Source organism: Poecile atricapillus, chromosome 39, assembly GCF_030490865.1.
Source record: "Poecile atricapillus isolate bPoeAtr1 chromosome 39, bPoeAtr1.hap1, whole genome shotgun sequence".
NCBI lineage: Eukaryota > Metazoa > Chordata > Aves > Passeriformes > Paridae > Poecile > Poecile atricapillus.
Genome location: NC_081287.1, coordinates 1,207,942 through 1,229,938, shown reverse-complemented (window position 1 = coordinate 1,229,938; position 21,997 = coordinate 1,207,942). Strand labels below are relative to the sequence as shown.

The following is a 21,997-nucleotide window of genomic DNA, read 5'->3' as shown; positions in this document are numbered from 1 at the left end:
GAACAGCTCCTGGAATGTGTCAGATCCCGGGAACAGCTCCTGGAATGTGTCAGATCCCGGGAACAGCTCCTGGAATGCGTCAGATCTCGGGAACAGCTCCTGGAATGTGTCAGATCCTCTCAAACCCTGGGAACAGCTCCTGGAATGCGTCAGATCCCGGGAAACCCCGGGATCACTGCCCAGATCGAGGCACATTCCAGCTCCGGGGCCCCTTCCCCACCCGGATCCGTCGGGACGGCGGCACCGACACCCGCGAGGCTCCAGCCCTTTTATTAAAAACATCGGATATAAATTAATGCCAGGCGGCGGATCCCGGATCCCGGCAGATCCCAGCAGATCCCAGATCCTGGTGGATCCCAGCAGATCCCGGATCCATCCCGGATAACCAAAGAACGGCTCGGAGGGACGGGAGCGACCACGGGGGGAGCCGGAGGTTCAGCGGCTGCTCCAGAGCCGGGATCCGGCACGGCCACGGACAGCGGGAGGGCTCAGTCAGTGGATCCCGGTGATACCAGTGGATCCCAGTGACACCAGTGGATCCCAGTGACACCAGTGGATCCAGCACAGCCACGGACAGCGGGAGGGCTCAGTCAGTGGATCGATCCCAGTGACACCAGTGGATCCCAGTGACAGCCAGGGACACCGGGAGGGCTCAGTCAGTGGATCCCGGTGACACCAATGGATCCCAGTGACCAACAGATCCCAGTGATACCAACAAATCCCAGTGACACCAGTGGATCCCAGTGACACCAGTGGATCCCAGTGACACTGGATCCCGGCACAGCCAGGGACAGTGGGACGTCTCAGTCAGTGGATCCCAGTGACACCAACAGATCCCAGTGACACCAGTGGATCCCAGCACAGTCAGGGACACCGGGAGAGCTCAGTCCAGCAGATCCCAGTGAGAGTCAGTGGATCCCAGTGACAGTCAGTGGATCCCGGTACCACCAGCAGATTCCGGTGCCACCAGCATTTCCCAGTGCCACCATCAGATCCTGGTGCCACCAACAGATCCCAGTGTCAGTCAGTGGATCCCAGTGCCAGTGGATCCCAGTGACGGTCAGTGGATCCCGGCACCACCAGCAGATCCCAGTGTCAGTCAGTGGATCCCGGGATCCCAGTGCCACCAGCAGATCCCGGTGACAGTCAGTGGATCCCGGGATCCCCGCATCACCAGCAGTTCCCAGTGACAGTCAGCAGTTCCCAGTACCACCAGCAGATCCCAGTACAACCAGCAGATCCCAGTGACAGTCAGTGGATCCTGGGATCCCAGTCCCACCAGCATTTCCCAGTGACAGTCAGTGGATCCCGTGATCCTGGAACCACCAGCAGATCCCAGTGACGGTCAGTGGATCCCAGCGACAGTCAGTGGATCCCAGTGACAGTCAGTGGATCCTGGTGCCACCACCAGCATTTCCCAGTGACAGTCAGTGGATCCCGTGATCCTGGCACCACCAGCAGATCCCAGTGACGGTCAGTGGATCCCAGTGAGAGTCAGTGGATCCCAGTGTCAGTCAGTGGATCCCAGTGAGAGTCAGTGGATCCTGGGATCCCAGCACCACCAGCATTTCCCAGTGACAGTCAGTGGATCCCAGTGACAGTCAGTGGATCCCAGCGACAGTGGATCCCGGGGTCCTGGCACCACCAGCAGATCCCAGTGACAGTCAGGGGATCCTGGGATCCCAGCACCACCAGCATTTCCCAGTGACAGTCAGTGGATCCCGGTGAGAGTCAGTGGATCCCAGTGACAGTCAGTGGATCCCAGTGTCAGTCAGTGGATCCCGGTGCCACCACCAGCAGATCCCAGTGTCAGTCAGTGGATCCCAGCGAGAGCCAGTGGATCCCAGCGAGAGCCAGTGGATCCCGGGATCCCAGCAGCAGCAGATCCCAGCCCTCCCAGCCCTAGGGACACTCCTCCCGGCCCCGGCTGAAGTGCGGCCAGATCCGCAGCAGCTCCCCGGGCCCGTAGTGATGAACCATCACCAGCCGGCGGAACCGGCAGCGCTCGTACTCCAGCCGGTACATGAGGAACGCTCCCGGCGGCGGATCGGTGACCGCCACGCCCAGCGCGTGCAGGCAGATCCCCACGAAGGCGTCCTCCATGTTGATGAGCGGCAGCGTCTGCGCCGCGCCGAAGACGCGCAGGGCCAGGTCCCCCGAGAGGACGTAGCCGGGCCCGCCGCAGTAGGGCGGGTAGGTGTCGTTGGGGTAAACCTCCCGCGGCACAAACCACTTGTAAGCGCGGTTCCGCAGCGGCCCGGTGCGCCGGTAGACGTAACCCGTGAGGAAATTACTCCTGGCCGGCCTCAACAATCCCGCCAGGAACTCCAGGTTGAGGAAGACGTCGTGGTCGGCCTTCATCACGTAGCTGGCGTTGGGACAGAAGCGGCTCACCCACTCCAAGCCCATCAGCGTCTTGAGCGTCAGGTTGTTGTAGGTGTCGAGGAAATCCTGCTGGAGCAGGTCGCGGTGCAGCTCGTCCTCCTCGCGCAGCACCGGCCGCAGCTCCTCGCCGAAGGCCGGGTGAACTCCCAGCAGGAAGAGCCGCAGCACCTCCAGCCCCGGCACCGCGCTCTCGTTGCCCCAGGTGCGGCGCACGGCGTCGCGGGCGGCCAGGTCGGCCGGGGACGTGACCACCAGCAGCACCAGGAACGGCGTCCGGCCCCGGCACTTGTCGGGGTGGTTGAGGAGGAAGCGGTAGGGGTGGGGGTACGGGGGTTGGAGGGGGTGGCGGGTGGGTGCCGTGGCGTTGTTGGGGCGCGGGGTTGTGCCGGGGGTGGTGGTGGCGGTGATGGGAGGGTGTGGGGAGGGGCGGGAGTGCAGGGCCAGCAGGGCCAGGGCTGCGGCTACCGGCAGGGCCAGGAGGCGGGAGAGCGGCGGGAGCTTCATGGTGGAGCTGTGGGGTGGGAGAGGGGAATGGGATCACACCGGAACCGGGAGCCACAGGGCGGCTGTGTCCTGGTGACAGCCAAATCCCAGCACCCAAATCCCGGGGACACCCAAATCCCAATCCTGGGGTGCCCAAATCCCATCAGCACCCAAATCCTGACACCCAAATCCCAGGGACACCCAAATCCCTCTGGCACCCAAATCCTGGCATCCAAATCCTGACAGCCAAATCCCAGGGACACCCAAATCCTGGCACCCAAATCCTGACCCCCAAATCCTTCTGACACCCAAATCCCAGTGGCACCCAAATCCCAGGGACACCCAAATCCCTCTGGCATCCAAATCCTGACACCCAAATCCCAGGGACACCCAAATCCCAGTGGCACCCAAATCCTGGCACCCAAATCCCACTGGCACCCAAATCCTGACAGCCAAATCCCAGGGACACCCAAATCCCAGCACCCAAATCCCAGGGACACCCAAATCCCAATCCTGGGGGTGCCCAAATCCCAGGGACACCCAAATCCCAGCACCCAAATCCCAGGGACACCCAAATCCCAATCCTGGGGGTGCCCAAATCCCAGGGACACCCAAATCCCAGCACCCAAATCCCAGGGACACCTGAATCCCAGGGACACCCAAATCCCAGTCCTGGGGGTGCCCAAATCCCTCTGACACCCAAATCCCATCAGCACCCAAATCCTTCTGACACCCAAATCCCACTGGCATCCAAATCCTGACACCCAAATCTCAGGGACACCCAAATCCCAGGGACACCCAAATCCCATCAGCACCCAAATCCTGACACCCAAATCCCAGGGACCCGAGCATCCGGATCCTGGGGGTGCCCAAATCCCATCAGCACCCAAATCCTGACACCCAAATCCCAGCACCCAAATCCCAGGGACACCCAAATCCCAGGGACACCCAAATCCCAGGGACACCCAAATCCCAATCCTGGGGGTGCCCAAATCCCAGGGACACCCAAATCCCAGGGACACCCAAATCCTGGCACCCAAATCCCATCAGCACCCAAATCCTGGCACCCAAATCCTGACCGAGCCCCAAACCCCCACCCTGCACCCACCGGGCCCCACCCCCCCCCCGTGCCGACCCCTCCCCAAAGTCCCCGGCTGCCCCTCCCCCCCCCCAGGGTGTCCCTGTCCCTCCCTTTAAGGGACCCTCCCCGCGTGCCCCTCCCCCACACTCCCGGATCCTCCCATCCCCCTCCCCATTCCCGGATCCTCCCATCCCCCTCCCCATTCCCGGATCCCGGATCCCCCTCCCCATTCCCGGATCCCTTGGGACCCCTCCCCATTCCCGGGGTCCCCCTCCCCATTCCCGGATCCCCTGAGACCCCTCCCCATTCCCGGGGTCCCCCTCCCCATTCCCGGATCCCCCTGAGCCCCCTCCCCATTCCCGGATCCCCTGAGACCCCTCCCCATTCCCGGGGTCCCCCTCCCCATTCCCGGATCCCCTGAGACCCCTCCCCATTCCCGGGGTCCCCCTCTCTCTCCCCCCTCCCCATTCCCGGTTCCTTCTCCCCATTCCCGGGGTCCCCCTCTCCCCCCTCCCCATTCCCGGATCCTCCCGGATCCCCCTCCCCATTCCTGAGCCCCCTCCCCATTCCCAGATCCCCCTCCCCATTCCCGGGGTCCCCCTCTCCCCCCTCCCCATTCCCGGGGTCCCCCTCTCTCTCCCCCCTCCCCATTCCCGGGGTCCCCCTCTCCCCCCTCCCCATTCCCGGGGTCCCCCTCCCCATTCCCGGATCCCGGATCCCCCTCCCCATTCCCGGATCCCTGAGCCCCCTCCCCATTCCCGGGGTCCCCCTCTCTCTCCCCCCTCCCCATTCCCGGGGTCCCCCTCTCTCTCCCCCCTCCCCATTCCCAGTTCCTGATAAGGCTCCGGACGCGATAAGAGCGGGAGGCGCCGCCAGGGGCCCACCAGTTCCACCAGTCAGACCAGTTTGGGGGTCTCGGGGGAGCTCTGGGGGTCCTGGGGCTGAGTCCAGCCCCGTCCAGTTCATCCCAGTTCATCCCAGTTCATCCCAGTTCACCCCTGGCTGTGCCACGCCGCCTTCCCCAGTTCCCCGCTTTGCCTTCGGCCCTTCCCAGTCCTCCCAGTGGCTCCCAGTTTATTCCAGGTGCTGCTTCCGGCCCTTCCCAGTCCCTCCCAGTCCCTCCCAGTTCCCCCAGTACTGGGAGGGGGCTGTCAGGGTCCCTCACTGGTCCCTGGCTGACCCCCAGGACCCCCCCGGGGGTCTCACCCCACCCCTCCCAGCGTGTCCCAGTGCTCCCAGTAACTCCCAGTTACCTCTGAGTGCCAGTCCCAGTCCTTCCCAGTGCTCCCAGTAACTCCCAGTTACCTCTGAGTGCCAGTCCCAGTCTTTCCCAGTGCTCCCAGTAACTCCCAGTCTTGTCCCAGTAACTCCCAGTGACTGCCAAGTGCAGCTCCCAGCCCTTCCCAGTGCTCCCAGTAACTCCCAGTGGCTCCCAGTCGCTCCCAGTGGCTCCCAGTCATGTCCAGGTGCAGCTCCCAGTGCTCCCAGTCACTTCCAGTAACTCCCAGTCGTGTCCCAGTAGCACCAGTAACTCCCAGGCGCAGCTCCCAGCCCTTCCCAGTGCTCCCAGTCCCCCACGGTGGCTCCCAGTGGCTCCCAGTAACTCCCAGTGCCTCCCAGTCGTGTTCCAGTCCCTCACGGTGGCTCCCAGTGACTCCCAGTAACTCCCAGTGCCTCCCAGTCGTGTCCCAGTCCCTCACGGTGGCTCCCAGTCGCTCCCAGTGCCTCCCAGTGCCTCCCAGTGTCTCCCCGGTGCAGTTCACGACCCTTCCCAGTGCTCCCAGTGCCTCCCAGTAACTCCCAGTGCCTCCCAGTCGTGTCCCAGTCCCTCACGGTGGCTCCCAGGTGCAGCTCCCAGTAACTCCCAGTAACTCCCAGTAACTCCCTGTCGCTCCCAGTGGCTCCCAGTGGCTCCCAGTCTCTCCCAGTCACTCCCAGTAACTCCCAGTGCCTCCCAGTCGTGTCCCAGTCACTCCCAGTAACTCCCAGTGCCTCCCAGTCATGTCCCAGTCACTCACGGTGGCTCCCAGTGGCTCCCAGTGGCTCCCAGGTGCAGCTCCCAGTAACTCCCAGTGGTGTCCCAGTGGCTCCCAGTCACTCCCAGTGGCTCCCAGTGGCTCCCAGTGGTGTCCAGGTGCAGCTCCCAGTGCTCCCAGTGCTCCCAGTCCCCACCCGCGGTGGCTCTGTGGTGGCCGTGGCCGGCAGGGGCAGAAATGTGGGGACAGAGGTGACGCAGGTGCCACACCCGGGGCTGGCCCCGCCCCCCCGGCCACACCCGGAGCTCCTCAAACTTCCGCCTCTGGTGGCACCGGGGACACCACGGGGTCACCAAACTGGGGACACCGGACTGGGGACACCGGACTGGGGACACTCTGGGGACACCGGACTGGGGACATCAAACTGGGGACACTGAACTGGGGACACCAAACTGGGGACATCAAACTGGGGACACCCAGAACTGGGGACACTGAACTGGGGACACCACGGGGTCACCCGGAGCTCCTCAAACTTCCGCCTCTGGTGGCACCGGGGACACCACGAGGTCACCAAACTGGGGACACTGAACTGGGGACACCACGGGGTCACCAAACTGGGGACACTGGACTGGGGACACCACGGGGTCACCAAACTGGGGACATCAAACTGGGGACACCAAACTGGGGACACCAAACTGGGGTCACCACGAGGTCACCCGGAGCTCCTCAAACTTCCGCCTCTGGTGGCACCGGGGACACCACGGGGTCACCAAACTGGGGACACCGGACTGGGGACACTCTGGGGACACCAAACTGGGGACACCGGACTGGGGACACCACGAGGTCACCCGGAGCTCCTCAAACTTCCGCCTCTGGTGGCACCGGGGACACCATGGGGTCACCAAACTGGGGACACCGGACTGGGGACACTGGGGACACCGGACTGGGGACACTCTGGGGACACCAAACTGGGGACACCAAACTGGGGACACCGGACTGGGGACACCACGAGGTCACCGAACTGGGGACACCGGACTGGGGACACCAAACTGGGGACACTGAACTGGGGTCACCCGGAGCTCCTCAAACTTCCGCCTCTGGTGGCACCGGGGTCACCACGGGGTCACCAAACTGGGGACACCAAACTGGGGACACCACGGGGTCACCAAACTGGGGACACCGGACTGGGGACACCAAACTGGGGACATCAAACTGGGGACACCAAACTGGGGACACCGGACTGGGGACACTGAACTGGGGACACCAAACTGGGGACACCAAACTGGGGACACTGAACTGGGGACACTGAACTGGGGACACTGAACTAGGACACCACGAGGTCACCCGGAGCTCCTCAAACTTCCGCCTCTGGTGGCACCGGGGTCACCACGGGGACACCCAGAACTGGGGACACCGGACTGGGGACACTCTGGGGACACCAAACTGGGGACACCGGACTGGGGACACTCTGGGGACACCAGGAGGTCACCAAGGACTGGGGACACTGGACTGGGGACACCGAACTGGGGACACCGGACTGGGGACACCAAACTGGGGACACTGAACTGGGGACACTGAACTGGGGACACCAAACTGGGGACACCAAACTGGGGACACCAAACTGGGGACACCATGAGGTCACCCGGAGCTCCTCAAACTTCCGCCTCTGGTGGCACCGGGGACACCACGGGGTCACCAAACTGGGGACACCGGAATGGGGACACCAAACTGGGGACATCAAACTGGGGACACTGAACTGGGGACACCAAACTGGGGACACCAAACTGGGGACACCAAACTGGGGACACCGGACTGGGGACACCACGGGGTCACCAAACTGGGGACACTGGACTGGGGACACTCTGGGGACACCAAACTGGGGACACTGAACTGGGGACACCAAACTGGGGACACTGAACTGGGGACACCAAACTGGGGACACTGAACTGGGGACACCGGACTGGGGACACTCTGGGGACACCACGAGGTCACCCGGAGCTCCTCAAACTTCCGCCTCTGGTGGCACCGGGGACACCACGGGGTCACCAAACTGGGGACACCGGACTGGGGACACCACGGGGACACTGAACTGGGGACACCAAACTGGGGACACTCCGGGGTCACCAAACTGGGGACATCAAACTGGGGACACTCTGGGGACACCAAACTGGGGACACTGGACTGGGGACACTGGACTGGGGACACTGGACTGGGGACACTGGACTGGGGACACTCTGGGGTCACCACGAGGTCACCAAACTGGGGACACCGGACTGGGGACACTCTGGGGACATCAAACTGGGGACATCAAACTGGGGACACCAAACTGGGGACACTGAACTGGGGACACCACGAGGTCACCAAACTGGGGACACCAAACTGGGGACACCCAGAACTGGGGACACCAAACTGGGGACACCATGGACACACTGTCCCCAGGGGTGACAGGGACACACAGGTGCCACCACAGACATGCAGGTGCCACCCCAAGGGTGACAGGGACACTCAGGTGTCACCACAGGGGTGACAGGGACACTCAGGTGCCACCATGGCCACACAGGTGTCACCCCAAGGGTGACAGGGACACTCAGGTGCCACCACAGACACGCAGGTGCCACCCCAAGGGTGACAGGGACACTCAGGTGCCACCACAGACACACAGGTGTCACCCCAGGGGTGACAGGGACACTCGGGTGTCACCAAACAGGTGTCACTGTGGTCACACAGGTGTCACCATGGACACACCAGTGTCACCACAGACATGCAGGTGTCACTCCAGGGGTGACAGGGACACTCAGTGTCCCCAAAGTGTCCCCAGAGTGTCACCAGTGTGTCCCCAAGAGACCCCAAAGTGTCCCCAGAATGTCCCCAAAGCGTCCTCAAGTGTCCCAAAGTGTCCCCAAAGTGTCCCCAGAGTGTCCCAAACTGTCCTCAAGTGTCCCAAAGGTGTCCCAAAGCATCCCAAAGTGTCCCCAAAGTGTCCCCAAAGTGTCCCCAAGTGTCCCCAAAGCATCCTCAAGTGTCCCCAAAGTGTCCCAAAGTGTCCCCAAAGTGTCCCCAAAGTGTCCCCAAAGTGTCCCCAAGTGTCCCAGAGTGTCCCCAAAGTGTCCCCAAAGTGTCCCCAAAGTGTCCCCAAGTGTCCCTAGAGTGTCCCCAAATGTCCTCAGTGTCCCCAGAGTATCCCCAGTGTCCCCAAAGCGTCCTCAAGTGTCCCCAAGTGTCCCCAGTGTCCCCAAAGTGTCCCCAAAGTGTCCCCAAACTGTCCCCAGAGTGTCCCAAAGTGTCTCCAAAGTGTCCCCAAAGTGTTCCCAGAGTGTCCCCAAATGTCCTCAGTGTCCCCAGAGTGTCCCAAAGTGTCCCCAAAGTGTCCCCAAGGTGTCCCCAAAGTGTCCCAAAGTGTCCCCAGAGTGTCCCCAAAGTGTCCCCAGAAACTGTCCCCAAAGTGTCCCCAAAAGTGTTCTCAAAGTGTCCCCAGTGTCCCCAAAAACTGTTCCCAAAGTGTCCCCAAAGTGTCCCCAAGTGTCCCAGAGTGTCCCCAAAGTGTCCCCAAAGTGTCCCAAAGTGTCCCCAAAGTGTCCCCAAAGTGTCCCCAAGTGTCCCAAAGTGTCCCCAGAGTGTCCCCAGTGTCCCCAGAAACTGTCCCCAAAGTGTCCCCAAAAGTGTTCTCAAAGTGTCCTCAAAGTGTCCCCAAAAACTGTTCCCAAAGTGTCCCCAAAGTGTCCCCAAGTGTCCTCAAAGTGTCCCCAGTGTCCCCAAAGTGCCCCCGGGGTGTTCCCAGTGTCCCAAACTGTCCTCAAGTGTCCCAAAGTGTCCCAAAGTGTCCCCAAAGCATCGTCAAGTGTCCCAAAGTGTCCCCAGTATCCCCAAAGTGTCCCCAAGTGTCCCCAAAGTGTCCCCAAAGTGTCCCCAAGTGTCCCAGAGTGTCCCCAAAGTGTCCCCAAAGTGTCCCCAAGTGTCCCTAGAGTGTCCCCAAATGTCCTCAGTGTCCCCAGAGTATCCCCAGTGTCCCCAAAGCGTCCTCAAGTGTCCCCAAGTGTCCCCAAGTGTCCCCAAAGTGTCCCCAAGTGTCCCCAAGTGTCCCCAAGTGTCCCCAAAGTGTCCCCAAGTGTCCCCAAAGTGTCCCCAAAGTGTCCCCAAGTGTCCCAAAGTGTCCCCAAAGCATCCCAAAGTGTCCCCAAGGTGTCCCAAAGTGTCCCCAAAGTGTCCCCAAGTGTCCCCAGCCCCTCAGAACCGCAGCAGCCGCTCTCTTCCAAATTCTTTTATTTCCATTCTTTAAAAAACCCCAAAACAGTAAAAAAATAAACCCAAAAACCGTAAAAAAAACCCCAAAACCTCCTGGTGGGGGAGGGGATTCAGGAGCCTGGGGGGGTCCCCTGGGAATTGGGGGTGATCCTGGGGGTCCCCTGGGAATTTGGGGTGGTCCTGGGGGGTCTCCCCTCAGTCCAGGGGGATCCCCTGGGAATTGGGGGTGATCCTGGGGGGGTCCCCTGGGAATTGGGGGCAGTTCTGGGGGGGTCCCCTGGGAATTGGGGGTGCTCCTGGGGGGTCTCCCCTCAATCCAGGGGAATTGGGGGTGCTCCTGGGGGTCTCCCCTGGGAATTGGGGGTGATCCAGGGGTCTCCCCTGGGAATTGGGGGTGCTCCTGGGGGGTCTCCCCTCAGTCCAGGGGGGTCCCCTGGGAATTGGGGGTGCTCCTGGGGGTCTCCCCTCAGTCCAGGGGTCTCCCCTGGGAATTTGGGGTGGTCTTGGGGGGTCTCCCCTCAGTCCAGGGGAATTGGGGGTGCTCCTGGGGGTCTCCCCTGGGAATTTGGGGTGATCCTGGGGGTCTCCCCTGGGAATTGGGGGTGGTCCTGGGGGTCTCCCCTGGGAATTGGGGGTGGTCCTGGGGGTCTCCCCTCAACCCAGGGGAATTGGGGTGATCCTGGGGGTCTCCCCTGGGAATTTGGGGTGCTCCTGGGGGGTCTCCCCTCAATCCAGGGGAATTTGGGGTGATCCTGGGGGGTCTCCCCTCAATCCAGGGGAATTTGGGGTGATCCTGGGGGGTCTCCCCTCATTCCAGGGGAATTTGGGGTGATCCTGGGGGGTCTCCCCTCAATCCAGGGGAATTTGGGGTGCTCCTGGGGGTCTCCCCTGGGAATTGGGGGTGCTCCTGGGGGTCTCCCCTCAGTCCAGGGGGGTCCCCTGGGAATTTGGGGCAGTTCTGGGGGTCTCCCCTCAACCCAGGGGAATTTGGGGTGCTCCTGGGGGTCTCCCCTCAATCCAGGGGAATTTGGGGTGCTCCTGGGGGTCTCCCCTCAGTCCAGGGGGATCCCCACAGACCCCAGAGCCTCCCGAGCCCAGGCCGGGGGTCCCCCGCGCCCCCCGTACATTCTGGCCATGAACTCCCGCACGAACTCCGGGAATCTCTGCTGGACGATGCTCTCCCGGATGGATCCCATCAGCTTCATCTGAGAAGGGGTCCCGAGGCTCAGGGGGGGTTCTGAGACCCCCAAATCCCCCCCAAATTCCCCCAAATCCCCCCCAAATCCCCCCAGAAGCCCCCAGCCCCACCTGGTAAGCGACGTTGTGCAGGGTGAGCAGGTGCAGCGCGGCCGTGTTGGAGCGGAGCAGAGCGTGCAGGAACGCCCTGGAATGCCTGGAAAAGAGAGGAAATGAGGAATTTGGGGAGGGGGACACCTCAGAGACCCCTCCCCAAAATCACCCCGCCCACCTCTGGCACGTGGGGCAGCCGCAGTCGGCGTCGATGGGTCGGAAATCTTTGGCGAATTTCTGATTTTTCAACTGCAGCGACCCCCAGGGCACCAAAGCCGAACCGAAACGCTGCGAGGGGAGGGGTCAGGGAGGGTTATGGGGGTCCCCAAAATCTTGGGGAGGGGTCTGGGGGGTCCCCAAACCCCCCTCTCACCCCCTTGAAGACCCCCACTCACCGCCGTGCGCGTGGGGAAGACGCAGTCGAACATGTCGCAGCCCAGCGCCACGCAAACCACCAGATCCGTGGCGTAGCTGAGGGGGGGCAAATTGGGGGCTGAATCCGGGGGTCCCCGGGGGTTTTTGGGGGGGTCCCCGGGGGTTTTTGGGGGTCCCCCAGACTCACCCCACGCCCATCAGGTAGCGGGGTTTGTCCCGGGGCAGGTGCTCGGCGCTCAGCTTCACCGTGCGCCAGAAGCTCGACTTGTCCTCGCCCCCGCTCAGGCCCCCGATGGCGAATCCCGGCACGTCCCGCTGGGTCATGGCTGGGAAATGGGGGTGGGAGACCCCCAAATTGGTTCTGGGACCCCCCAAATTACCCCTGGGACCCCCCAAATTATCCCTGGGACCCCCAAATTACCCCTGGGACCCCCTCGGGACCCCCCAAATCACCCCTGATCCCCCGGACCCCCCTGAACCTCCTCAAGCCCCAGTGCAGCCCCGGGCGCGTCCCGCTGGGTCATGGCTGGGAAATGGGGGTGGGAGACCCCCAAATTACCCCTGGGACCCCCCAAATTATCCCTGGGACCCCCAAATCACCCCTGGGACCCCCCAAATTACCCCTGGGACCCCCCTGAACCCCCCAAATCATCCCTGGGACCCCCCCGGGACCCCTCAAATCAACCCTGGGACCCCCAAATCCACCCTGGGACCCCCAAATCTCCTCTGGGACCCCCCAAATCTCCTCTGGGACCCCCAAATCACCCCTGGGACCCCCAAATCTCCTCTGGGACCCCCCAAATCCCTCCTGGGACCCCCCAAATCCCCCCTGGGACCCCCAAATCTCCTCTGGGACCCCCCAAATCACCCCTGGGACCCCCAAATCACCCCTGGGACCCCCAAATCACCCCGGGACCCCCTAAATCACCCCTGGGACCCCCCGGGACCTCCCGAGCTGCTCCAGGACCCCCAGAGCCCGTCCCGAGCAGGGGTGAGGCAGAGGAGGGTGAGGAAGGTGAGGAGGGTGAGGAAGGTGAGGAGAGTGAGGAAGGTGAGGAAGGTGAGGAGGGTGAGGAGAGTGAGGAGGGTGAGGAGGGTGAGGAGGGTGAGGAAGGTGAGGAAGGTGAGGAAGATGAGGAAGGTGAGGAGGGTGAGGAGAGTGAGGAGAGTGAGGAGGGTGAGGAGGGTGAGGAAGGTGAGGAGGGTGAGGAAGGTGAGGAAGGTGAGGAAGATGAGGAAGGTGAGGAGAGTGAGGAGAGTGAGGAGAGTGAGGAGGGTGAGGAGGGTGAGGAAGGTGAGGAGGGTGAGGAAGGTGAGGAGGGTGAGGAGAGTGAGGAAGGTGAGGAGGGTGAGGAGGGTGAGGAGGGTGAGGAAGGTGAGGAGGGTGAGGAGAGTGAGGAAGGTGAGGAGGGTGAGGAGAGTGAGGAGGGTGAGGAAGGTGAGGAGGGTGAGGAAGGTGAGGAAGGTGAGGAGAGTGAGGAGGGTGAGGAGGGTGAGGAGGGTGAGGAGGGTGAGGAGGGTGAGGAAGGTGAGGAAGGTGAGGAGGGTGAGGAGGGTGAGGAGAGTGAGGAGGGTGAGGAGGGTGAGGAGGGTGAGGAGGGTGAGGAGGGTGAGGAGGGTGAGGAAGGTGAGGAAGGTGAGGAAGATGAGGAAGGGGAGGAAGGTGAGGAAGGTGAGGAAGGTGAGAAAGGTGAGGAAGGTGAGGAAGCTGAGGAAGCTGATGATGATGATGAAGCTGAGGAAGCTGATGAAGCTGATGAAGCTAAGGAAGCTGAGGAAGCTGAGGAAGGTGATGAAGCTGAGGAAGCTGAGAAAGCTGATGAGGCTGAGGAAGCTGAGGAAGGTGAGGAAGGTGATGAAGCTGAGGAAGCTGATGATGATGATGATGATGATGATGATGATGACGAAGGCCCCACCTCGGATGCAGCGCAGGCGCAGTTCTGGCTCCAGCCCCCCCTGGACGATGGCGAAGAGGAGCTGCTGCTGCGGGCGGGCGTGAGCGGCCACACAGCGATCCAGCCAGCGAACTGACCTGGGGAGGGGGCAGAAATGGGTCTGGGGGTGTCCCTGGGGGGTCTGGGGGATCCCAGGAGCGGCCACACAGCGATCCAGCCAGCGAACAGACCTGGGGACAGGGGGGGAAATGGGTCTGGGGGCTTCCCTGGGGGTCTGGGGGGGTCCTGGAGGGGTCTGGGGGTGTCCCTGGGGGGGTCTGGGGGCGTCCCTGGAGGGTCTGGGGGCGTCCCTGGGGGTCACACAGCGATCCAGCCAGCGAACAGACCTGGGGAGGGGGCAAAAATGGGTCTGGGGGCTTCCCTGGGGGGTCTGGGGGCTTCCCTGGGGGGGTCACACAGCGATCCAGCCAGCGAACAGACCTGGGGACAGGGGGGGAAATGGGTCTGGGGGCGTCCCTGGGGGTCTGGGGGCTTCCCTGGGGGGTCTGGGGGCTTCCCTGGGGGTCTGGGGGCTTCCCTGGGGGGGTCACACAGCGATCCAGCCAGCAAACAGACCTGGGGACAGGGGGGAAATGGGTCTGGGGGCTTCCCTGGGGGGTCTGGGGGCGTTCCTGGGGGGTCTGGGGGCGTCCCTGGGGGGGTCTGGGGGGGTCCCTGGGGGGTCTGGGGGCGTCCCTGGGGGGGTCACACAGCGATCCAGCCAGCGGATCGACCTGGGGAGGGAGGGAAATGGGTCTGGGGGCTTCCCTGGGGGTCTGGGGGGGTCTGGGGGGGTCACACAGCGATCCAGCCAGCGGATAGACCTGGGGAGGGAGGGGGCAAAAATGGGTCTGGGGGCTTCCCTGGGGGGGGTCACACAGCGATCCAGCCAACGGATTGACCTGGGGACAGGGGGGAAATGGGTCTGGGGGCTTCCCTGGGGGTCTGGGGGTGTCCCTGGGGGTCTGGGGGCTTCCCTGGGGGTCTGGGGAGGTCACACAGCGATCCAGCCAGCGAACAGACCTGGGGACAGGGGGGAAATGGGTCTGGGGGCTTCCCTGGGGGGTCTGGGGGGGTCACACAGCGATCCAGCCAGCGGACTGACCTGGGGACAGGGGGGGAAATGGGTCTGGGGGCTTCCCTGGGGGGTCTGGGGGGCTTCCCTGGGGGTCCCTGGGGGTCACACAGCGATCCAGCCAACGGATCGACCTGGGGAGGGGGGGGAAAAATGGGTCTGGGGGCTTCCCTGGGGGGGTCACACAGCGATCCAGCCAGCGGACAGACCTGGGGACAGGGGGGGAAATGGGTCTGGGGGCTTCCCTGGGGGTCCCTGGGGGTCACACAGCGATCCAGCCAACGGATCGACCTGGGGAGGGGGGGGAAAAATGGGTCTGGGGGCTTCCCTGGGGGGGTCACACAGCGATCCAGCCAGCGAACTGACCTGGGGAGGGGGCAAAAATGGGTCTGGGGGCTTCCCTGGGGGTCCCTGGGGTCACACAGTGATCCAGCCAACGAACAGACCTGGGGAGGGGGCAAAAATGGGTCTGGGGGCTTCCCTGGGGGGTCTGGGGGGGTCCCTGGGGGGTCTGGGGGGGTCACACAGTGATCCAGCCAGCGGATCGACCTGGGGAGGGGGCAGAAATGGGTCTGGGGGCTTCCCTGGGGGGTCTGGGGGCTTCCCTGGGGGGGTCACACAGCGATCCAGCCAACGAACAGACCTGGGGAGGGGGCAAAAATGGGTCTGGGGGCGTCTGGGGGCGTCTGGGGGGGTCCCAGGGGTTCTCAGGGGGGTCTCAGGGGGTCCCAGGAGGTCTCAGGGGGTTCTCAGGGGGTCTCAGGGGGTCTCAGGGGGTCTTGGGGGGGGTCTCAGGGGTCTCAGGGGGTCCCAGGGGGGTCCCAGGGGTCCCTGGGGGGTCTCAGGGGGGTCTCAGGGGGTCTCTGGGGGTCTCTGGGGGTCCCAGGGGGTTTCAGGGGGGTCCCAGGGGGACTCAGGGGGTCTCAGGGGGTCCCAGAGGGCACTGGGGGGTCTCAGGGGGGTCTGGGGGGGTCCCAGGGGGTCTGGGGGTGTCCCTGGGGGGTCTCAGGGGGTCCCCACCTGTCCATGGCCTCCTGCACTCGCGGGCCCGTGGTTGTGCTGCTCACGACATCGTCCAACTGCATCACGATATCAGCGCCTGGGGGGGCGGGGGGGTCAGGGGGGGTCCCCAAATTCCTGCGGGGGTCAGGGGGGGTCAGGGGGGATCCCCAATTCCTGGGGGGGATCAGGGGGGGTCCCCAAATTCCTGGGGGGGTCCCCAAATTCCTGGGGGGGTCCCCAATTCCTGGGGGGGTCAGGGGGGGATCCCCCAATTCCTGCAGGGGATCCCCAATTCCCGGGGGGGTCAGGGGGGGTCCCCAATTCCTGGGGGGGATCCCCAATTCCTGGGAGGGGTCAGGGGGGGCTCCCCAATTCCCAGGGGGGTCAGGGGGGGAATCCCCAATTCCTGGGGGGGGTCCCCAATTCCTGCAGGGGTCAGGGGGGGATCCCCAAATTCCTGGGGGGGTCAGGGGGGGCTCCTCCCATTCCCAGGCGGGTTTGGGGGGTTCAGGGAGGGTCTCAGGGGGTCCCAGGAGGTTCAGGGAGGTTCAGGGGGTCCCAGGGGGTCTCAGGGGGTTTGGGGGATGTCAGGGGGTTTGGGGGGGGTCTCAGGGGGTTTGGGGGGTCCCAGGGGGGTCCCGGGGATCCCCCCAGTCTCACCCAGTTCGTTCTGGATCTCCATGGATCTCTCGGGGCTCAGCAGGATCCCAGGGGATTTGGGGGGGTCTCAGGGGGGTCTCAGGGGGTTTGGGGGGTTCAGGGGGGTTCAGGAAGGGTCTCAGGGGGTTCAGGGGGTCTCAGGGGTCTCACCCAACTCGTTCTGGATCTCCATGGATCTCTCGGGGCTCAGCAGGATCCCAGGGGGGTCTCAGGGGTTTGGGGGGGTCTCAGGGGGTCTCAGGGGGGTCTCAGGGGTTTGGGGGGGTTTGGGGGGTCTCAGGGGGGGTCTCAGGGGGTTTGGGGGGGTCTCAGGGGTCTCACCCAACTCGTTCTGGATCTCCATGGATCTCTCGGGGCTCAGCAGGATCCCAGGGGATTTGGGGGGTTTGGGGGTCTCAGGAGGGTCTCAGGGGGTTTGGGGGGTTCAGGGGGATCTCAGGGGATTTGGGGGGGTCTCAGGGGGTTTGGGGGGGTTCGGGGGGGTCTCAGGGGGTCTCAGGATCCCCCCAATCTCACCCAGCTGGTTCTGGATCTCCATGGATCTCTCGGGGCTCAGCAGGATCCCAGGGGGATCAGGGGGTTCAGGGGGGTCTCAGGGGGTTTGGGGGGGTCTCAGGGGGGTCTCAGGGGGTCTCAGGGGGTTTGGGGGGTCTCAGGGGATCCCCCCAATCTCACCCAGCTGGTTCTGGATCTCCATGGATCTCTCGGGGCTCAGCAGGATCCCAGGGGGTTCAGGGGGTTCAGGGGGGTCTCAGGGGGTTCAGGGGGGTTTGGGGGGTTCAGGGGGGGTCTCAGGGGGGTCTCAGGGGGTTCAGGGGGGTCCCGGGGATCCCCCCAGTCTCACCCAGTTCATTCTGGATCTCCATGGATCTCTCGGGGCTCAGCAGGATCCCAGGGGGTTCAGGGGGTCTCAGGGGGTTCAGGGGGGTTTGGGGGGGTCTCAGGGGGGTTCAGGGGGTCTCAGGGGTCTCACCCAGCTCATTCTGGATCTCCATGGATCTCTCGGGGCTCAGCAGGATCCCAGGGGGGTCTCAGGGGTTTGGGGGGTTCGGGGGGGTCTCAGGGGGGTCTCAGGGGGTTTGGGGGGGTCCCGGGGATCCCCCCAATCTCACCCAGTTCATTCTGGATCTCCATGGATCTCTCGGGGCTCAGCAGGATCCTCTCCCCGCCGTGCGGGGGCTGGAACCGAACCCCCTCCTCGGAAACCTCGGCCAGCTCCAGCAGGGAAACCATCTGGAACCCCCCGCTGTCCTGGGGGGACCCCAAAAACCCCAAAACCGGCCATGGGGGAGGGGTCGCGACCCCCCCAAACCCCCCCAAATTCTCCCCCGCCCAATTTCTCACCGTCAGGAGATTGTGAGGCCAATCCATGAACCCGTGCAGGCCCCCGGAGCGCCGGACCAGCTCCGAACCCTGCGGGAATGAACGGAGAGCTCGCCAGAGTCCCCGGGAACATCCCGGGACCCCTCCCGGTGCCGCTCCCGGTGCCGCTCACCGGCCGCGTGCCCAGGTGGAAGGTGTTGCCCAGGCAGATCCGGCAGCCCAGCGCCGCCAGCTGCGCCGCCGTCAGGCCCTTGGCGGTGCCGCGGGTGCCCACGGGCATGAAGACCGGGCAGGGGACGGTGCCGTGAGGAAGCCGAAGCTCCCCGGCCCGGGCGCGGCTCCGCCCGCACTCGGCCACGATCCGCAGAACCGGGACCGGGGGAGCCGCCATGGGCGCCGCCATCTTGGAGCGCGGGACCGGAAGGGGCGGGGCCAAGCACCGGAAGTGACGGTTGCCAAGGTAACGGCGGGGCCATGTTGGGCCTGGTGGGGTTTGCGGGGAGCGAGCGGGAGCGGAGACGCCCGAAACCCCCGCGGAAACCGCCCAAAATCCACCGAGACCCCTCCAAACCCGCACGGGGCAAGGAGCGGAGCCAATTCCTGCCGGTTCCGGTCCCTGAAGGGGGGAAACCCAAGAGATTCCCGGGGCGTTCCAGCCCCGGCGCTTCGCTTGGGGACTCCCGTTCCCCGTGAGCGAACGCGCGGACGCTCCATGGGCACGGCAGGGCCGCCAAACACCGGGAGAGCCAACGGGAGAGACGGAACGGCTGATTGATGGCTGGCTGATTAATGGCGGGAGGGTTTTTCCCTTCGCTAAGGTTCCCGTGACGGTTGCATTGGTCGGGCCGGTGGGAGCGGCGGGCACGGCGGGGAAGGGCAGGGACAGGCTCCCGGTGCCGGGCGGGCTCCCGGTGCCGGGCGGGCTCCCGGTGCTGTCCGGGCCTCGCTCCTGAGGGGAACTCCCGCTCTCCAATGAAATGGCGGAAACGCCGCGTGAGGGCGGGACCACAGCAGCGCCTCCTCCCATTGGTTGACAAGGATGAGCGACAGGCGGGCGACCAATAGGAAGCGCGCTTTGGCTTCCCCTTCCCGCCCCTTCGCGGTGATTGACAGCGCTCCGCTCCTATCAGCTCTGCGCGTTGATTTGATTGACAGCGCAGCCGGCCAATGGCGGCGCGCGCTGGGGGCAGCGGGGCGGGCCCGGCGGTGCCGGATGAGGAGACTCTGAGGGGAAGTTTGGCCGCCGCCGCCGCCGCGGGCCCCGTGAGGAGGAGCCGCCGCCGGGAGCGCGGGCCCGGCACCGCCGCCGCCGCCATGGGCAACCGGGGCATGGAGGAGCTCATCCCGCTGGTCAACAAGCTTCAGGACGCCTTCAGCTCCATCGGGCAGAGCTGCCACCTGGACCTGCCGCAGATCGCCGTGGTGGGCGGGCAGAGCGCCGGGAAGAGCTCGGTGCTGGAGAACTTCGTGGGCCGGTGAGCGGCGGGGGCGGCGGGGGCGGCGGGGAGGGCGGCGGGAGCGGCGGGAGCGGCGGGAGGAGCGGCGGGCGTAGAGCGCGTTCGGGAATAGCGGCGGTGGCGCAAAGGGCGCGGCCCGGAGCGGGGCCGGGGCTGCGCCAGCGGCGGAAGGGATGCGCAAATGGCGTAAGGGAACGGGAACCGGGCCAGGGGGACGGGAACGGGAACGGAACCGGGAACGGGGAACGGAACGGGACCGGGAACGGGAACGGGGAACGGACCGGGAACGGAACGGGAACGGGGAACGGAACGGGAACGGGGCCAGGGGGAACGGGGCCAGGGGGAACGGAACGGGAACGGGACCGGGAACGGGACCGGGAACGGAACGGGAATGGGGCCAGAGGGAACGGGACCGGGAACGGAACGGGAACGGGGCCAGGGGGAACGGGACCGGGAACGGGAACGGAACGGGGAATGGGAACGGGAACTCAACGGGAACGGGACCGGGAACGGAACGGGAGCGGGAGCGGGAACGGAACGGGAGCGGAGAGCTCAACGGGAGCGGGGAACGGAACGGGAAAGGGACCGGGAACGGGGAACTCAACGGGAGCGGGACCGGGAGTGTGGAACTTCACGGGAACGGGAGTGGGACCGGGGAACTCAGCGGGAACGGGTCCCGGTCCGTGTTCGGGTCCAGTTCCGTGTTCGGGTCCCGGTTCCCGGTTCAGATCCCGTTCCGGGTTCCGGTCCCGGTTCCGTGTTCGAGTCCCGTTCCGGGTTCAGATCCCGTTCTGTGTTCGGGTCCCGGTTCCCGGTTCAGATCCCGTTCTGTGTTCGGGTCCCGGTTCCCGGTTCAGATCCCAGTTCCGTGTTCGGGTCCCAGTTCCGTGTTCGAGTCCCGGTTCCGCGTTCGAGTCCCGGTTCCGGGTTCGGGTCCCTGTCCGGGTTCGGGTCTCGGTTCCGGTTCAGGGTCTGGTTCCGTGTTCGGTTCCCGGTTCCGTGTTCGGTTCCCGGTTCCGTGTTCGGGTCCCGGTTCCGGGCGGTCACTCCGTGCTCCGGTGGTTCCCGGTTCAGATCCCGGTTCAGATCCCGGTTCCGGGTTCGGTTCCGGGTTCGGGTCCCGGTCCGGGCGGTCACTCCGTGCTCCGGTGGTTCCCGGTTCAGATCCCGGTTCCGGTTCCGTGTTCGGGTCCCGGTTCCGGGCGGTCACTCCGTGCTCCGGTGGTTCCCGGTTCCGGTTCCGTGTTCGGTTCCCGGTCCGGGCGGTCACTCCGTGCTCCGGTGGTTCCCGGTTCAGATCCCGGTTCAGGTCCCGGTTCAGATCCCGGTTCCGGTTCGGTTCCGTGTTCGGTTCCCGGTCCGGGCGGTCACTCCGTGCTCCGGTGGTTCCCGGTTCAGATCCCGGTTCAGATCCCGGTTCCGGTTCCGGGTTCGGGTCCCGGTCCGGGCGGTCACTCCGTGCTCCGGTGGTTCCCGGTTCAGATCCCGGTTCCGGGTTCGGGTCCCGGTTCCGGGCGGTCACTCTGTGCTCCGGTGGTTCCCGGTTCCGGTTCCGGGTTCGGGTCCCGGTTCCGGGCGGTCACTCCGTGCTCCGGTGGTTCCCGGTTCAGATCCCGGTCCCGGTTCCGTGTTCGGTTCCCGGTTCCGGGCGGTCACTCCGTGCTCCGGTGGTTCCCGGTTCAGATCCCGGTTCCGGTTCCGGGTCCGGTTCGGTCCCGGTTCCGGGCGGTCACTCCGTGCTCCGGTGGTTCCCGGTTCAGATCCCGGTTCCCGTTCCGGTTCCGGTTCCGGTTCGGTCCCGGTTCCGGGCGGTCACTCCGTGCTCCGGTGGTTCCCGGTCTCCCCCCGGCCCCACCGGGTCCCCTCGGGAGCACCGGGCGGCACCGGGAGCCTTCATCCCCACCCTCGGCTTCCTCCCCCTGCGCCTGGGCCCCGCGATAGCGCCGGGACCGGCCCGGGACCGAGCGGGGCTGCCCCGATAACGGCTCGGAGATGAGGAGTCACCCCAAAAACACTGAAAAACACACCCCAAAAACCTAAAAAAACCTAAAAAAACCCAAAAACCAAAAAAACCCCACTCAAAATAACCCCAAAACCAAAAAAAACCCCCCAAAACAAAAAAAACACCACTCAAAGTAACCCCAAAAACCCCAAAAAAACCCCAAAAACAAAAAAAACACCACTCAAAATAACCCCAAAAACCTAAAAAAACCCAAAAACCCACCAAAAAACCCAAAAACCCACCCCAAAAACCTAAAAAAACCTAAAAAAACCCAAAAAAACAAAAAAACCCCACTCAAAATAACCCCAAAACCCCAAAAAAACCCAAAAACCAAAAAAACCCCACTCAAAATAACCCCAAAAACCAAAAAAACCTTAAAAAAATCCAAAACCCACCCAAAAACCCCCAAAACCCACCCAAAAAACCCCAAAAAACCAAAAAAACCCCACTGAAAATAACCCCAAAAACCAAAAAAACCTTAAAAAAATCCAAAACCCACCAAAAAAACCCCAAAAACACACCCCAAAAAACCTAAAAAAACCCCAAAACCCACCCAAAACCCACCAAAAAACCTAAAAAAAAACCCACCCAAAAAAAACGCAAAAAAACCCAAAAGCCCACCCCAAACCCCCCCAAAAAAACCCAAAAACCTCAAAAAAATCCCAAAAACCCACCCAAAAAAACCCCAAAACCTCAAAAACCCCCCTGAAAA

The 21,997-nt window shown here is 64.0% G+C and overlaps 3 protein-coding genes across 9 annotated transcripts in view; 1 reads left to right on the top strand and 2 right to left on the bottom strand.

Moving 5' to 3' along the window:
- Nucleotides 1-1,841: 1,841 nt before the first annotated feature.
- On the bottom strand, nucleotides 1,842-6,819 carry LOC131591229 (beta-1,3-galactosyltransferase 5-like). Its single transcript, XM_058861711.1, has 3 exons — nucleotides 6,790-6,819; nucleotides 5,968-6,248; nucleotides 1,842-2,896 (listed from the first exon to the last, which is right to left on the bottom strand). The coding sequence occupies exons 1-3, from the start codon at nucleotides 6,817-6,819 to the stop codon at nucleotides 1,903-1,905; spliced, it is 1,305 nt and encodes a 434-aa protein (XP_058717694.1). The 3' UTR covers nucleotides 1,842-1,902.
- A 3,586-nt stretch (nucleotides 6,820-10,405) lies between these two features.
- On the bottom strand, nucleotides 10,406-18,877 carry QTRT1 (queuine tRNA-ribosyltransferase catalytic subunit 1). 7 transcript variants are annotated; one of them, XM_058861799.1, is made up of 12 exons: nucleotides 17,999-18,877; nucleotides 17,848-17,916; nucleotides 17,616-17,754; nucleotides 15,862-15,940; nucleotides 13,749-13,864; nucleotides 12,020-12,158; nucleotides 11,853-11,928; nucleotides 11,636-11,745; nucleotides 11,476-11,560; nucleotides 11,233-11,372; nucleotides 11,040-11,101; nucleotides 10,743-10,772 (listed from the first exon to the last, which is right to left on the bottom strand). In XM_058861799.1, exons 1-11 carry the CDS (start codon nucleotides 18,851-18,853, stop codon nucleotides 11,089-11,091), a joined length of 1,821 nt encoding a protein of 606 aa, XP_058717782.1. In that variant the 5' UTR covers nucleotides 18,854-18,877; the 3' UTR covers nucleotides 10,743-10,772; nucleotides 11,040-11,088. The 7 variants fall into 7 exon arrangements, with proteins under 7 accessions (XP_058717778.1, XP_058717779.1, XP_058717782.1 ...); XM_058861795.1 differs by lacking the exon at nucleotides 11,636-11,745 and having other exon boundaries at nucleotides 10,406-10,772; XM_058861798.1 differs by lacking the exon at nucleotides 10,743-10,772 and having other exon boundaries at nucleotides 10,991-11,101.
- Nucleotides 18,878-18,956: 79 nt separating this feature from the next.
- The window catches only part of DNM2 (dynamin 2), a 63,299-nt gene continuing 60,258 nt past the window's right edge, over nucleotides 18,957-21,997 (top strand). The window contains 1 exon segment of the mRNA XM_058861912.1: nucleotides 18,957-19,301. Coding sequence (XP_058717895.1) covers nucleotides 18,994-19,301 — 308 coding nt within the window. The 5' untranslated portion in view covers nucleotides 18,957-18,993.

Excerpts from the sequence above, each read along its gene's own strand:
- QTRT1 (XM_058861795.1), bottom strand. The coding sequence starts at position 18,853 with ATGGGAGGAGGCGCTGCTGTGGTCCCGCCCTCACGCGGCGTTTCCGCC. Across the intron at positions 11,373-11,475 it reads TGCACAACGTCGCTTACCAG|ATGAAGCTGATGGGATCCAT; the intron begins GTGGGGCTGGGG and ends ACCCCTTCTCAG. Across the intron at positions 11,102-11,232 it reads GCTCTGGGGTCTGTGGGGAT|CCCCCTGGACTGAGGGGAGA; the intron begins CCCCCTGGACTG and ends TTCCCAGGGGAC.
- LOC131591229 (XM_058861711.1), bottom strand. The coding sequence starts at position 6,819 with ATGGTGTCCCCGGTGCCACCAGAGGCGGAA. Across the intron at positions 6,249-6,789 it reads CGGTGCCACCAGAGGCGGAA|AGGCGGAAGTTTGAGGAGCT; the intron begins GTTTGAGGAGCT and ends CGGTGCCACCAG. Across the intron at positions 2,897-5,967 it reads GGGAGCCACTGGGAGCCACC|CTCCACCATGAAGCTCCCGC; the intron begins GTGAGTGACTGG and ends CCCACCCCACAG.